The sequence below is a fragment of the Adiantum capillus-veneris genome, chromosome 19, assembly GCF_014529385.1.
Source record: "Adiantum capillus-veneris isolate H3 chromosome 19, ASM1452938v2, whole genome shotgun sequence".
Lineage (NCBI taxonomy): Eukaryota > Viridiplantae > Streptophyta > Polypodiopsida > Polypodiales > Pteridaceae > Adiantum > Adiantum capillus-veneris.
Genome location: NC_140949.1, coordinates 92,992,391 through 93,007,158, shown reverse-complemented (window position 1 = coordinate 93,007,158; position 14,768 = coordinate 92,992,391). Strand labels below are relative to the sequence as shown.

Genomic DNA, 14,768 nt, shown 5'->3' with positions numbered 1-14,768 from the left:
ATCATCAATCTACTTTTTTATCTGCATGGCTTTTTCTTCCTATAGATACCCTTGAACCAATTCTATCATTTTTGGAAAATCTGTAACTGCTAGATTTTTATCAAATCCATTGGCACTGAAATCTTCAATAAACTGCTTTAACTATTTTGGCATCTCCATCTTTACCTCCCACCCTGGCTCGTTTCGCGTTGGGTTCACCAAAGATGTCGAGGGATATGTGCTCGAAACGTGAGCCGGGCAGGCGCTGGGCCTTTGGCTGTGGGAGGTGCGAGAGAGTAGGTCCAAGACACAAAGCAAAAGACTCTGAAAACACCTTAAATGCTTAAAAATTGACAACCGGAATGTTCTAAGGTACTAATGATTAGCCGAAGTGAAACTCGATTACAAATGTTTGCCGTTAACGGCACTGATGGTGTTAGGAGAGTTTAATGCTCTCAAATTAGATCACGACCATAAATTTCTCACTTATGCCTGCCATTAGAGCCCTTTGAAGTTGATCAGGATGTACATATCTGGTGAAATTTCCTGCTTGATGCCCTTGCAATTCCCAATTATGATAGAGAGAGGTTACCCTCTCTCCTTCTTGCCTTACTGCTCCCTTATCTTGCTACTTAACCCTAGACTCCCTGAATGCTTGCCGAGCTCCGATATCTGCTCTTGTCGAATTTCCTTTCTGTTATTAAGCTAAGTCGAGGTCGAGGACGAGAGAGACTTCGTTCTTGCTTCCCGTTATCCTCACAACCCTTCTTACTGGTCTCCCCTGAGCCTTCTTGTTTGTTTCGGCTCCTTGGTTCCCAAGCTTCAAGATCCTTTTTCTCGACCTTGCTTGACTGCCTTGACACCCTCCTTCTCAAGCTAGCTTCCTCGCCTCCCTTAGCAACGACTCGAGCTTCTCTTCTTACTTTGTCCCAAGCTTCCTCTTGCCTTGACCAAGCTTCCCTCCTTGCTTGTAAACTCTCAAGCTTCCTCTTGCCTTGACCAAACTCCTTCTCAATCTAGCTTCCTTGCCTCCACAAGCGAAAGAAGCTCGTAATCCCCGCCTTCCGTTAGCTGAGGATGAGCGAGAAGATAGTGAGATTTTCCTTTCGTCTTCCTCCAAGCTCCCTTCCTTCCTTCGCTTTTCTTCTCCCCGTTATCTCCTCCCCTTAGGCCCCTCGCCATGCCTTTCCTCTCCTTCCCTTTTCTTTCCCACACAAAACCCTTTGGGCCCTTATTGGGCGGGCGCCCTGTTTTTTAATTGTATTGGCCTCCTTAAGCTTCCACATGCTTTTAAAACACAAGCAAAGGTAACTAACTGTATCTTGGGAGAGTCCCTCAAATTGCATCCTATCAAAGCATTTCAATGCGGCTTTACCTTGGCCATCTCGAGCATACCCTTCAATAAGCACATCCCAAGTGAGTACATCCTGAACAGGAAGCTTGTCAAGCACTTCTTGTGCTTTTCCAAGTACATTACATTTGGCATACATATAGGCACTTTATTTGGCATGCGGCATCGATCAAGGATTTGCTCCGCAAAAAAAGGCATCATATTTGGTACACATGCCGGCCAAGGCAATGCCAAGCACGACATCTCTATCAAGCAGTCCTTGACTAACAATATCTTCATGAATTTTATTGTCCATACCAACATCTCGAATAATGCCAAAAATTACCCAGCTCAGCAGTGCCGACAACTGACACCGTCCTCTTCCTGACAAGCCATAAATCCCTTTAGACTTCTCAAACTGCATAAAATGCATACAAAACCTGTCGAGGTTGTAGATTCCCGGATGGCACACCGACCGAGAGGACCGGACTGGTGCGAAACCGGCCCCTGGTGAATCTTTAACGACTAATATCTTGGCAATCGTAAATCTGAAAAGACTAACGCGCTCCACAAAGTGAACACTTCAAACCTATGCATTCATTTCATTTTTGTCCCCTCAGCCGCAGTTGCCCTGCAAACAACTTAAATTTCAAACTGCCATAACTTCTTTACCGTGGCTCCAATCGACGAGCCGTTAAGACAAATCGGTAGAGCACTTCAAGCATTGTGGTTCTAGATCATGATCTCGCATTTGTGTTCACTTCAAGCATACTCATTTTTTGTATCATTAAAGCATCTGTTGGCCCTTTTAAGCCTCATATGGCATACATTAATCATTAAGCTTGACCTGTTAACAAGCCCTGATCACTGCTCACTAAAGGTGTAGGCTTTAATAAAACTTATCTTGCATTTCTCTGCTCTTTTTCTCTTCATGACAGTGAAGCTACACGACAATGTGTGAGAGAGAAAGTGATAGAGAGAGAGAAAGTTTTCTCTTGCGTGTGTCGAGATTACATACAGTATGCGTCTTTGCAAAACTTTGATGTGGACCGAAAGTTAGACTCTTTAAAGTAGAAAGAGTGAATGTTACGCATACTTGAATTAATATAAATGAAAAAATCTACTTTAAGTTTGATTTTAATTCACAAATAAAAGGGGCATCGTGATACCGCCATCGGAAATTATGATGACTATGCCGAGATTACTTTTTGTGCCAAGAGTATAATTGCACGGTGCCGAAAAAAATTCGCTGTCCTCATTGAATCTTGATCGAACTTTTCACTAGGCTACAACCCTTTGATCCCGTCAGTTGGACCCACTGTTACATATAGACGAGCCGGGAACAAGCAGGGGGAGCTCTGCGTACAGGAGCTTCCACGATTTCCACATGAAACCAAAGGAAGAGCAGCGGGCGGTATGCCTGCATCTTGACAGGCAATCCACACTTTTCTTCAGATATGCACTCAAGCGGAGGATCTGGATGGTTGGCGTCATGCCCGCATGCCCATGCCCGAAGTCATTTGGCGTCCTCTGGGATGCTCCACGGCTGTGTACTTGAAGCCAACCCAGTATTTGCCACGTCTTCCTCACCATGTCTCAGTACTTAGCATGCGATCATATAATCATACTCTTTAAGTGGAAAATGCCATCACGCAATCGCAATTTATCACAAGGTATGGAACCTGACAAGCTCATCTACTCTTGTGCTTTGAAGCATGTGGTAGCATTGCGCAGGGACAACTTGTACATGTCAGAATAATTACAGCAGGGATGCATGACGAGGGAGGATATATTGATAACTACCATGGCAGGTGCTCAAAGGGCTTTCTTACAATATTGTAAGGAGGTGTTGGCCCCGGATTTTGCAGCATGTACAAGTTAATTCTTCGATCAAACTTTTCACGCCATGTTAGAGGAGGGCTTCAATCCAGACCACTCCTTATTTTTATGTATGTCAAGAGCTTGTGCTCAAAAGAAGGCCATAAGAGAGGGCTTTTGGGTCCATGCTTTGATTATTGAAGCTGGTTTTGATTTTAATATAGCAGTTGGTAATACACTCATAGACATGTATGCCAAGTGTGGTAGCTGGGAAGACGCACGTACTGTTTTTCACAACTTACAAAACCGCGATATGCTTTCTTGGGGTGCATTGATAACTGCCTCTTTTAAGAATGAGAGCAGCATTCGGACTCTCCATTTGTTTGAAAGGATGAATCAGAAAGGACTACAACCAGACAAAGTGGCCTTCTCGTGTGCAATTAAGTTATGTAGTAGGAATCATTCAATGAAAGATGGCATGCTAATTTATGATATGATTGTTAGGACTAGTTTTGAATCAAATGTTGTCGTGGCAAACAGCCTTATTGACATGTTTTCTAAAGCAGGGTGCTTGATTGAAGCACAAAAGGTTTTTAGTTTGGTACATGCTGGAAACATAGTGTCCTGGAATGCAATGATTGCAGGGCATGTTCAACATGGAAATGGGTGCCGTGCTGCTAAACTTTTTGAAGAAATGCAGCAAAAGGGCATTCAACCAGATAAGGCAACTTATGTTTGCATTTTACGAGCATTTAGCTTATTAGGAAATCTAGAAGAGGAATACTTGATACATACTAGTTTTACTCAAAGTGGGCTGAGATCTGATACAAGACTAGCGAATACTCTCATTAATGTTTATTCGAAATTTGGAAGGCTGGAGGACGCTTTCAAGGTGTTCAGCGACATGCCATCCCGAGACGCTGTTTCATGGAGTGTAATGGTTGCTGGATATGCCCAGCATGAAGAGAGCCACAAAGTATTTGGGCTTCTTGATAGAATGAGTTATGAGCATGTCGAAGTGGACCAGCCTCTGTTTTTGTGTATGCTTAAAGCTTGCACATGCAGCCTCTCTTCAGTTCAGGGAAGATCCGTTCATAACCTGGTGATTGTCAGAGGTTTCGACACAGATAATGTTATAGGCAATGCCCTTGTGGACATGTATGCAAAATGTGGTAGCTTGAGTGAAGCGTATGCAGTTTTTGAACGGGCAAGCCATGATATGATAACTTGGAGTACAATGATTTCGGCTCTCTGTTACCATGGCCATGGCTCTCAAGCTATTGCACTTTTTCATTCTATGCAAAAGCGAGGTTTTGGTGCTGACAGGATAACCCTCACTAGCATGTTAAAAGCATGTGCGATGGTAGAAAACTTACAGCAGGGCATGTCAGTTCATGATGAGATGGTAAGGATGGGAGTTCATACAGAAGCTATTGTGGGCAACGCACTGGTGGATTTTTATGCGAAGTGTGCAAGTCTCAATGAAGCTCGCAAAATCTTTGACAGTCTACCTGGTCGGGACATGGTGACTTGGGGAGCAATCATCACGGGATATGGGCATTTTAAACAATACGAGCATGCTCTTAAGCTCTTTGAAAAGATGCAGAAAATGGGTATACAAGCTGATGAGGTTACCTTCTCCTGCATCTTGAAGGCATGCACTGGTCTAGATATCATAGAGCAGGGAAAGCTGGTTCATGATCTTAGTATTAGAAGTGGGTATACAACAGATGCTCTAATTGGGAATACACTCATAGACATGTATTCAAAATCTGGGCTACTAGATGAAGCTAGAAAAGTCTTTGATGGCATCTCCCGACAAGACACTGTGACATGGAATGCCATGATTGCAGGCTATGTTCAGCACAACCATGGTTTTCCTGCACTCGCACTATTTGACCAAATGCAAGAAGGAATCAAGAAGCCAGACAATGTTACATATACATGCATTCTAAAAGCTTGTGGCTGTGTAGGTGCCATTGCACATGGAAGAGCAATACATGACAAGGTAATCAGAACCGGCGCCATTGAACAGCTCACCATTGGTGCGACGCTAGTGGACATGTATGCTAATTGCGGTTGTCTAGATGAGGCATGCAGATCATTTGAAAAACTGGCAACTCGGAATGTTGTGTCATGGAATGCCATGATCGCTGGGTATGCACAGCTTGGTAGCCTAAAGCTAGCCAGCGAGTGTCTTCAAAGTATGCAGAAAGATGGGTTTAAACCAGATGCTTGGAGTTACACCAGTATTCTTGCGGCTTGCAGTCATGAGGGCCTAGTAGAGGAAGGATGGTCTTACTTTGAAAGGATGAGAGGAGATCTAGGAGCTATGCCAAGTAATCAACATCTCAACTGCATGATTGAACTGCTCGGCAGTGCTGGGCGATTGCATGAAGCAGAGAAGCTACTGCAAAGCATGCCCGTTTTGCCTAACATGACAGGCTGGATGACCTTGCTTGGTGCATGTACAACATATGGTGATTTTGGGTTGGGAAGAGTATGCTTTGATCAAGCCCATGACTTGGACTCTACCCGTGCTGCTGGGTATGTGCTCATGTCCAAGATCTGCTCCGACTTATACAAGTCCAAGGAATTCGACCATTTGCAGGATTGTAGGGAAGATCTCCAAGCATGGAAGAAACCAGGACAAGCTTGGATAGAAATCAGAGAGGGCTCATCCGCATAGCATAGCTTTGTACACTAAATTAAGCAGTTTCGAAAAGACGATGATCAATCAGGAGTTTGTCCCCATGTGAGTTTCGCACTTAAACCAGTTAACAAGTTGGACAGAAGCAATCATGCAAGCTTGGTGGTTCCCTGATTTCTGATGCCAGGATCTTATATTAGCTTCGGTGGTGTCACTGGCCACGGCAGCTTTCGGGTGAGGGGTGTTAAAAATAAATAGGATAACATATCAAGGAGAGCTCACTGCTGCTGCACGTTGCCTTTGCCCAACTGCCTCCCTCGCCTTACCTGCTTCAGTATGCCACTCCCAGCAGCCTCTCTTTCACCTTCACAATCCCTCCCCCCCCCCAACCCAGCCAGGAAAAAAAAACACAAAAAAAGAAGAAGAAAAAAGCCCCACAGGCGCTATCGCTTGTGCTCGCGCGTATCAAAGGCAGCTCTCCCTGCACGCTTTTGAGATTCTCTCCTTCTAGTAGCAGATAGCGATGGAGAGCTCGGCTTTGACCACTTAGAGAGAAATCTGATACAGCGTCCTCGACCAAGACCCCACGGAGTCCACTGTCCCAACTTTCTCTCTCACGAGGAGGAAGTGAGCTTAGGAGCAGAGTTCTACCGCCTGCTGTTGGCCTTAGCCATTTGCAAGCTCATCAGCAGAGTTCTACCACCTCCAGTTGGCATTTGAAAGGGGAAATTCATAGGCTTGGATCCTGTAGGTGATGAGACTACTGAGGAGTTAGACTGAAGGCTGCTGAAAGAGTTTTTTATTTGCCATCAGATGGGACATTTAGCAAGGGCAAGGCCTCATAGTGCTTAGTGGCCCAAGGCTCAATCATGCAGATGCGGCCGCATGCAACTTCTTCAGCTCCGTTGCATCATGTGGGGCGAGATGGAAATAGTTGTTACATAGGAAGGGAGATGGGTCAATTTATATGGTTAATTGAGCCTGAAGCCTACAGATGTTTGATTGTGGAGTTTGAGGTTCGAGGTGAGATAGGTACACACACACAAGAAGTTTTGGATATATTCTCACAACAATTCCCACATTGTGACTTACCTCAACATCATGAGCTTCTGTGAGGGAGGCATTGTATACCTAGCTAGGTAGGATTGAGGGAAGAGGACCGCCGGCCCGGTGGGGGGGCCGGGGGTCCCTTGCCCCCAATCGTAACTAGCTAGGTATGCGGTGCCTCTCGAGCAGAAGCTCATGATGTTATGCATTGTATGAAAACACTAAAAAAGGTCTGTTTTCCTACATGAGAAAATTTCTAAATCTTCTTGAGAGAGAGAGAGAGAGAGAGAGAGAGAGAGAGAGAGAAGGTTTGTCCAAAGTGAGGAGTTCATATGTATGCTCTTGATTCTTGTGGAGTTTTGTTTGTTATATGTTTATTTTAGAGCATGTGGTCATTGGTGTAACCGTTATTTTTTCATTGGTAGAATAAGCACAATGTTTGGAGAAAAATGCAATTAACATGGAAAAGTGTTATGAAATTCGTGTATAGTAGGGTATTCAATCCTTAAGTGGATGTTGTCAATGATCATCTCCTTGACAAAAGTTGGCTCTATGTGGTCCTTCTTAGTTTTAGTGGTTACGATGGTGGAAGCACAAGTAAAACATTTGGTGGTCTTCCTATATTGTAGTTAAATTTGTAGCTAGCCATGAATAAATAATGAGATTAGTCAATTGACAGTGCTAGAGGTCCATGGAAAAAGGTCAAACTCGATGAAAAAACAGACTCCATGAAAAAGGGTACCCTTATCCTTTTATTTTGTAGTTCGCATCGGCCATTGGATTTTGTATATGCATAAGAATGATGTAATGGTTAAAATGAGCGTAATACATGTGTCTATGGTGTGACGTACCAAGTACTATGTATTCTCATAGTTATGTGTGCGAAAAAGGAGTGAGAGCTCTCAAGGACCCTACTCTTATGATATCATCACTCAAAGTATAGCTCAATTGTTAGTGCAACTCTCATAAGCAATGCCGGCTCTAATGAGTTTAGACGGGGGTGGCATCAAGACTCGAAGAGCTTGTCCTCCTCGTGTGGGTTGTTTCCATTTGGCACTGTGACAGGTGATACCCCCCTCGAAAGCAAAATTTTCCATGTGCCAAAAAAGGTCCACCTCCCGCACATACATTGCACCAAGATTCGAACTCTATCCATTACTGTATGAGCGATCAATTCCACCGTGTGCGCTATTACTCTTGGCAACTTTTCATATCCCACCCAGACATCATAGTGTGTTGCCACCATGCTATGTAGAAAAACTTCAATCGCCCCGCCATATGAAGGCAGTGGAACTTGGCCTCCAACAAATTTCAAAGCCTCAGAAAACTTCTCAAGAGGAACTCCTCTTGAGAAGGTGGTTGAGCACTCATCCTCTATGACCCAAGGCATGGGTACGAGTATGGTGAGCAACCCCGGTAGTGCTCATGTATGCTCTCTTGTATCATGCGAGTGGGAATGCTTGTGCTGCTACAAAACTTCTCAAGAGTAAAGGTAATCTCCAAAAGGATCGCATGAAGATATGCAAGAAAGGAGGATTCGAAGTGTGACATCTAGCATCAAACCTGGAGGCTTTACCACTTGGCAACCTCGGAGGTATATAATATAAGTAGAAGTAAATGTTTTTTTAGCACGAAGCTTGAAAAGCTTTAAATTTTGTTAGAAAATATGTAGGTGTAGCACACGAGTCGAGTTGAAGGGGTTTTTTATATACCAAAGAGTTACATAATTATATGTACGAGAGGAGTATAAAAAGTATAAAAAATAATTTTTTTTTAAAAGTCAGGTTATGAAGGAAGAGAGGTCCTTTAATTTATGATGAAATGTGTATGTAGAGGGGTTTTAAAAATACCTCTTGAACGCACATGCTATAGGTATTTTTGAAAGGTGACCCCCTGAGATTATTATCTACTAACATAATATGGCGGAAGGGTTCCCCTTTACACGTGTCACAATATACGACCTGAAGGCTAAAGTCCAAAACGAAAAAAAGGCTAGTTGCACGCGATAAAGAGGGAGAGAGAGAGGCCACCGAAGGCGACCGATCGTACTAGTATATTAAAAGCAAAAGAGTGCCATCTATGTGGTTGCAAATCCTTACAACCACGGTATATGGTATTGCCACCTCCCACTAACCATTGTGTATCATGTTGCCACCTACCACCTCCTCGCCTTGCACCTCTAAGGTAAAAGGAGCAGCATAGTGACGGCCCCCTATTGCAGCGCGCAAGATTGCCAATAATGAAACATTAAAGTCTGCAATCGGACGGCTGCAATAGGGAGATGGTTGAGGTGCACGCTACGCTCAGATCTTGGGTTCGAGGGTGTGTTTTTACTGGCTCGTGCATGCCACAGTACAATCTAAACATATCTATAGAATGCGCCACATAATGTGCACAAGCATGCACGTAGTGCAGTGGTTAAGGCCATGCTCCTGGGATGCAAGGTTGGGTGTTCGAAACCCCGCATGGGCTTCGCGTGTTCACTTTTTGGTCAACGGTCACCTAACGGTAATTCGACCAGCAACCGGCATGCGTTGCTTTGCCACGAGGCCTAGCAGGTCGAAATATAACCAAAGTCCTCTGAGAGAGAGAGAGAGAGAGAGAGAGAGAGAGAGAGAGAGAGAGAGAGAGAGAGGCCACGTCACTCACTGCCACCGCGCCTATGCCATCTGACTCCTTGGCCGGCCCCACCCAATGCACACAACTTCTACAACGTGGCAACCAATATGAATCTGCGTTTTGCGAGCACCTGCCGCCTTTCAAGTCATACACCATTTTTGCCTACAATATATATATATATATATATATATATATATATAAAATATTAAATAAATAAATAAATAAAGAGAGAGAGAGAGAGAGAGAGAGAGAGAGAGAACATCCTTGCGAGTGATGCCTCGCGATGCACAGGCAGAGAGGGCTTGCACCCTTGCGAGGGCCGCCCACCGCCTTTGCAAGCCTTTGAACGTCGAGAGAGAGAGAGAGAGAGAGAGAGAGAGAGAGAGAGAGAGAGAGAGAGAGAGAGAGAGAGAGAGAGAGAGCACATACACCAGCAACGAAGCGAGGTGCGGCCCTTGTCACACTGGGACATCACCTTTTTGAAGGCGGCCAGGCATTTGCAATCACACTGGGCCATTACTTAAACAATGCCCACACTTGACAACGAATTGCATGTAGCCAAGTGGTAGAACGTCTGCGTTCCGTGCTGACGAGCAGAGTTCAAGACTTATGCTCTTCTTTCGCGCGCTCACTTTTTGGAGATGGCCGCTTCACTCACAAGTTGGCTGGCCTCCCTTGCCCGTCCCTCTGGCAAAAGTTGCAGGCCAACTTTTTCTTTTTTCTTCGCCAATGATAGCCCGACACCTCAGCATGGCTAGCATTTGCCTGCCCCAGTGTGACACGGGCCTGAGGGTGATTGAGTGCCAATGCCTGCCATTTCAGTGGGAGAAGTGAAGAGATAGACTCTGTCAACAGCGTGCAGAGTTCCCGGATCAATCAAAAGTGCTCCCGCCACTCACACGGCTACCACCGGCATTGAACTTGAAGGCGGATAGAGAGAGTTCTGGATACACTTACAATTTTTGCCGACTTTGACCCGTGCATCTATATCTATATCGTCTACGGAGAGCTTATAATAAAATTCAATACTTAAAAAGATGCTAACTTGCAGTTGCAGGTCAAGTTTGGCCCACTCTGCAAGAATGCATGTAGTCGGAGAGCAGGCTTTGTGCAAGGACGAACACAAGTGCATGTAGGCTCTAATGCGTTCTCTAGCACTCCCGCAGGCAACCTTGAGCAACCACACTTGTCCGTGCCTAACAAAGACAAAGCGAGAGCACCCTCTGGTGCACACACACACACACACACACACACACACACACACACACAGAGGGGGGGGGGGGGGAGCACCCTCTTAAGCAACACCAACATCATGTTTGCCTCTGCTTTGTGGCACACGACAAAGAGAAAGAGAGAGAGAGAGCCTTGTAGCATTGCACAAAGGAGTGAGAGAAACCAATTGTCGCGTCTGAGGGAAAGGAGAATCCGTGCGACCTCTCGTAGGCATAATGCATGGAGAGAGAGCATGAGCCTTGCAGACGTTGTGGGGATAGAGAGAGGCAGAGAGATATATGGCATGGCAAGCCACATGTGTGTGTGAGGGAGAATCCTTATACTAACCCTCAATCTCCCACCCTTCCCTTTTCCCCTTCCATTAATGCACCATTTTTTGAGTTTTTCCCAGCTGGTACCCCCTACTCCGATCTCTATGGCCAATGGCAATGGCCTCTTGACAAACCATCCTTCACAGCCTTTTTTACGATGCGCTCTACTCATTGCTTTCTACTTACTTCTGCTTCTTGTTGGAATTAGGGTTGCAGAGAAATGCACACACCTTGGAGAAGAAGAAGCAAGCTCAAGGCACACAATAGAGAGTGTGTTACTTAATATGCAATGGAAAGATAGATAGACCTAGAGTGATGGGCGTATATACAGTGCTCAGGGGAAAAAACCTCCTAAAGAGGGAAAAATGCCCCGGCGGTCCTAATTTTTCCCTGGCGGTGCTAGTGTGTTCACACACATCACTACCACATGTATATGGTAACAAATCCCCCCTGAAGTGATGCGGTGAACGAGAGCTGGCACATGAGTAAAGGAAAGTGCCATGCCCTGAGGACATGATCAGTCCACAAAGGGGAGTAACCCAAAGCTTTGCGGAAAGCTTCAAGATTCTCACAAGACAATGCCTTTGTGAAAAGATCTGCAAGGTTGTCCTGTGTTGGCACATAAGCCAAGCTGATCTCTCCTGCTGAGAGCCTCTCCCTGACATAGTGGTAATGCACCTCAATGTGCTTTGTGCGAGCATGAAAAAGTGGGTTCCTCGCAACTGCCAATGCGCTCTGACTGTTAGTGTAGATAGTGTTGGCAGTGTCCTGTCCAACACCCAAATCAGCCATAAGGCGTCTGAGCCATACACACTCAACCGTAGCTGTGAAGACTGCTCTATACTCAGCCTCACAACTCGAAGTGGCCACAGTAGGCTACTTCTTGCTCAACCATGATATACATGAACTGCCAAGCATGAAACAAAAACCACTTGTGGACACTCGTGTGTCAAAACAACCAGCCCAATCTGAGTCCGAAAAAGCATGTAAGTCTGGCGGAAATGATCCCCCCTTGGGATAAAACAAGCCAAGATGTAAAGTGCCACTAAGGTAGCGGAAAATCCTCTTGACAGCCTGCCAATGCTTAGACCCTGGGCTATGCATAAATCTGCTGACCTGTGAGACTGCAAACTGAATATCTGGCCTCGTGTTGCATACATAAATGAGGCAATCAACAGTAGTTTGGTAACGAGTGACTTCAGCAGGATCGCCAGCATCATGTAAACTCAACTTCAAACCTGTTTCCATGGGAGTGGCAATAAGTTTGCAATCCTCAAGTCCAAACTTACATAGCAATGTCTCTATGTAACTTTTTTGACACAAGGCAATACCACCATCACACTGCTTAAACTGTATACCCAAGTAATGATGCAATAGCCCCAAATCTTTCATTTTGAAAGTAGCATTCAAATCAGCCTTAAATTCAACAATATGTCTCTCATTTGGTCCAATGATCAGCAAATCATCGACATAAAGAACCACAATGAGAAGTACATCACCCTCACGCTTTACATACAAGGTTCTTTTTGTTGGACTACTACGAAAGCCTCGTTTAACCAAATGAGTGTCAGCTTTCTCATACCAAGCACGAGGAGACTGCTTCAACACATACAAAGCCTTCTTACATCTGCACACTTTGTCCTCTTGTCCTTTTATGACAAAACCGCGAGGCTGCGTTACATAAACTTCCTCAAATATGTCACCATTCAAGAAAGCAGTAACAATGTCTGATTGATGTACATCCCAATCAAAATGAGCTGCCAATGCGCATAGAAAATGCTTAGTAATCAAACGACAAGTGGGAGCAAAAGTCTCTTCATAATCTATGCCTTTTTGCTGTGCATAACCCTTTGCAACAAGTCGAGCCTTATGGCGATCGATCTCACCATCCGGCTTGCATTTCAACTTGTAAACCCACTTCGTACCAATGGCCTTTTTGCTAGGAGGCAAATCACATAAAGTCCATGTGTCATTTTCTATAAGTGCATCATATTCATGATTGCATGGCAGCCATCCAATTTTCTGAATTCTGTGCTTCATCAAAGATAGAGGCTCCTCAACATCATGTAAGCTAGACATAACCAAAGCATAACAATATGATGCATAAGATGCATGGCGAGAGCCTAAACGAGTACGACTAGACAAAGGTGCATCCAATTGACTGTCACGCAAAGTGTGCACCAGCCATTTTGGCATACCTCTAGACTGCTCATTTTCAGCCCTTTCTTCATCAAGTACATCATGTACATCTGCATCAGTAATAGGCTGATCTGTAACATTTTCAGAAATCCCCATAGGCTATACATTTGCCTCATTGGAAATTACATTCGTATTTCCATCACTGAAAAGAGGCAACAAAGTGTCATAAATGTCCTATGAGCTTACATTACTGTCTCTAGTACATGACAGCAAGGGCTGAACAGAATCTTCCACAAACACTACATCCCGTGAAACCAGAATACGCTTTGTTTGCGGGTGATATAACCTGTAACCTTTGCTTTCAATACTATAACCAACAAGAATACATTTGATAGCCTTATCATCCAATTTTCTGCGCTGTGTTTGTGGCACCAAAGCATATGCCAAACATCCAAAAACACGCATGTGCTCAATAGAAGGCTTTCTATATTCCATGCTTCATACAGAGTAATAGACTGAAAAGCTTTCTTAGGAAACCTGTTAAGTACATAAGTGGAACACATGATGGACTCAAGCCAAAAAGAATGCGGCAAAGCTTGAATTTTGACCATACATCGTGCCATTTCCGTCAGTGACCTGTCTTTCCTCTCAGCAACACCATTTTGCTGAGGTGTATAAGGCACTGTACATTGGTATTTTATCCCACGACTAGCCAGAAATGCATTAAATTCATGAGACATATACTCCCCCCCTCGATCGGAAAGGAGGGCGTCCATAGTACATTTCGAGACATCTTCAGCCATAGCCAGAAATTGTTTGAAGCACATAAAAACTTCGGACTTTTTTTAAAGAGGAAATACCCATGCATGCCTGGAGTAATCATCAATGAAAGTCACGAAGTAAAGGTAATTGCCCAAGGACGGAGTTTGCATGGGCCCACAAACATCACTATGCACGAGCTGCAACCTGCATGTGGCTCGAACTAAACCATCCTTTGGAAACTTAGAACGCTGCATCTTACCCAAAGTACAACCTTCATAAACATGTTTGACAGGTGCTTCAAGAGGCGGCAAAGAAGCAACCATATCAGATTTTTGCAAACGCAGCAAACTGGAAAAACTCAGATGACCAAAACATGCATGCCAAAGTTTTGAAATAGCCCTTGAATCTGCAACATCACTTGCAAAATTTTGTCCACACTTGTCATACAAAGTGAGCTTATACAGCCCACGGCACAAAAGGCCAGATGCAACAATTTCATCACCAAAACTGAGATCATGAACTGTATATCTGTCATCCACAAATTTGACTACAAGTCCAAGTCTAGCAAGTGCGGATATAGATAAGAGATTCTTCTTGATCCCAGGTACATAAAGTGCATCAACAAGTGTGAAAGAACTGCCATTAGCAGTAGTAAGCACAATCTTTCCAACTCCCTGAACCGGATAAGAGGCATTGTTGGCACAAGTGACTGAATTCCCATGAGGGTCAGACTCGAAAGAGGTGAATAATTCACGATGTGAGATAATGTGCTTTGTAGCACCACTGTCGAAATACCACACATGTGAATCCGCAGCAAACTGACAAGCATGCATCATGGAAAGCACGATTGTAAGTGCACTCTACACTAAAAGCCCATTCT

At 44.4% G+C, this 14,768-nt stretch overlaps 1 protein-coding gene across 1 annotated transcript; it reads left to right on the top strand.

Moving 5' to 3' along the window:
* The first annotated feature begins 2,534 nt into the window (after positions 1 to 2,534).
* Positions 2,535 to 6,786, top strand: LOC147434475 (pentatricopeptide repeat-containing protein At3g09040, mitochondrial-like). The gene has a single exon (XM_086490925.1). The coding sequence runs from the start codon at positions 3,216 to 3,218 to the stop codon at positions 5,814 to 5,816; it is 2,601 nt and encodes an 866-aa protein (XP_086347051.1). The 5' UTR covers positions 2,535 to 3,215; the 3' UTR covers positions 5,817 to 6,786.
* Positions 6,787 to 14,768: the final 7,982 nt, after the last annotated feature.

Bases quoted from the DNA above. Each gene is read 5' to 3' on its own strand.
- LOC147434475 (XM_086490925.1), top strand. From the start codon at position 3,216: ATGTTAGAGGAGGGCTTCAATCCAGACCACTCCTTATTTTTATGTATG.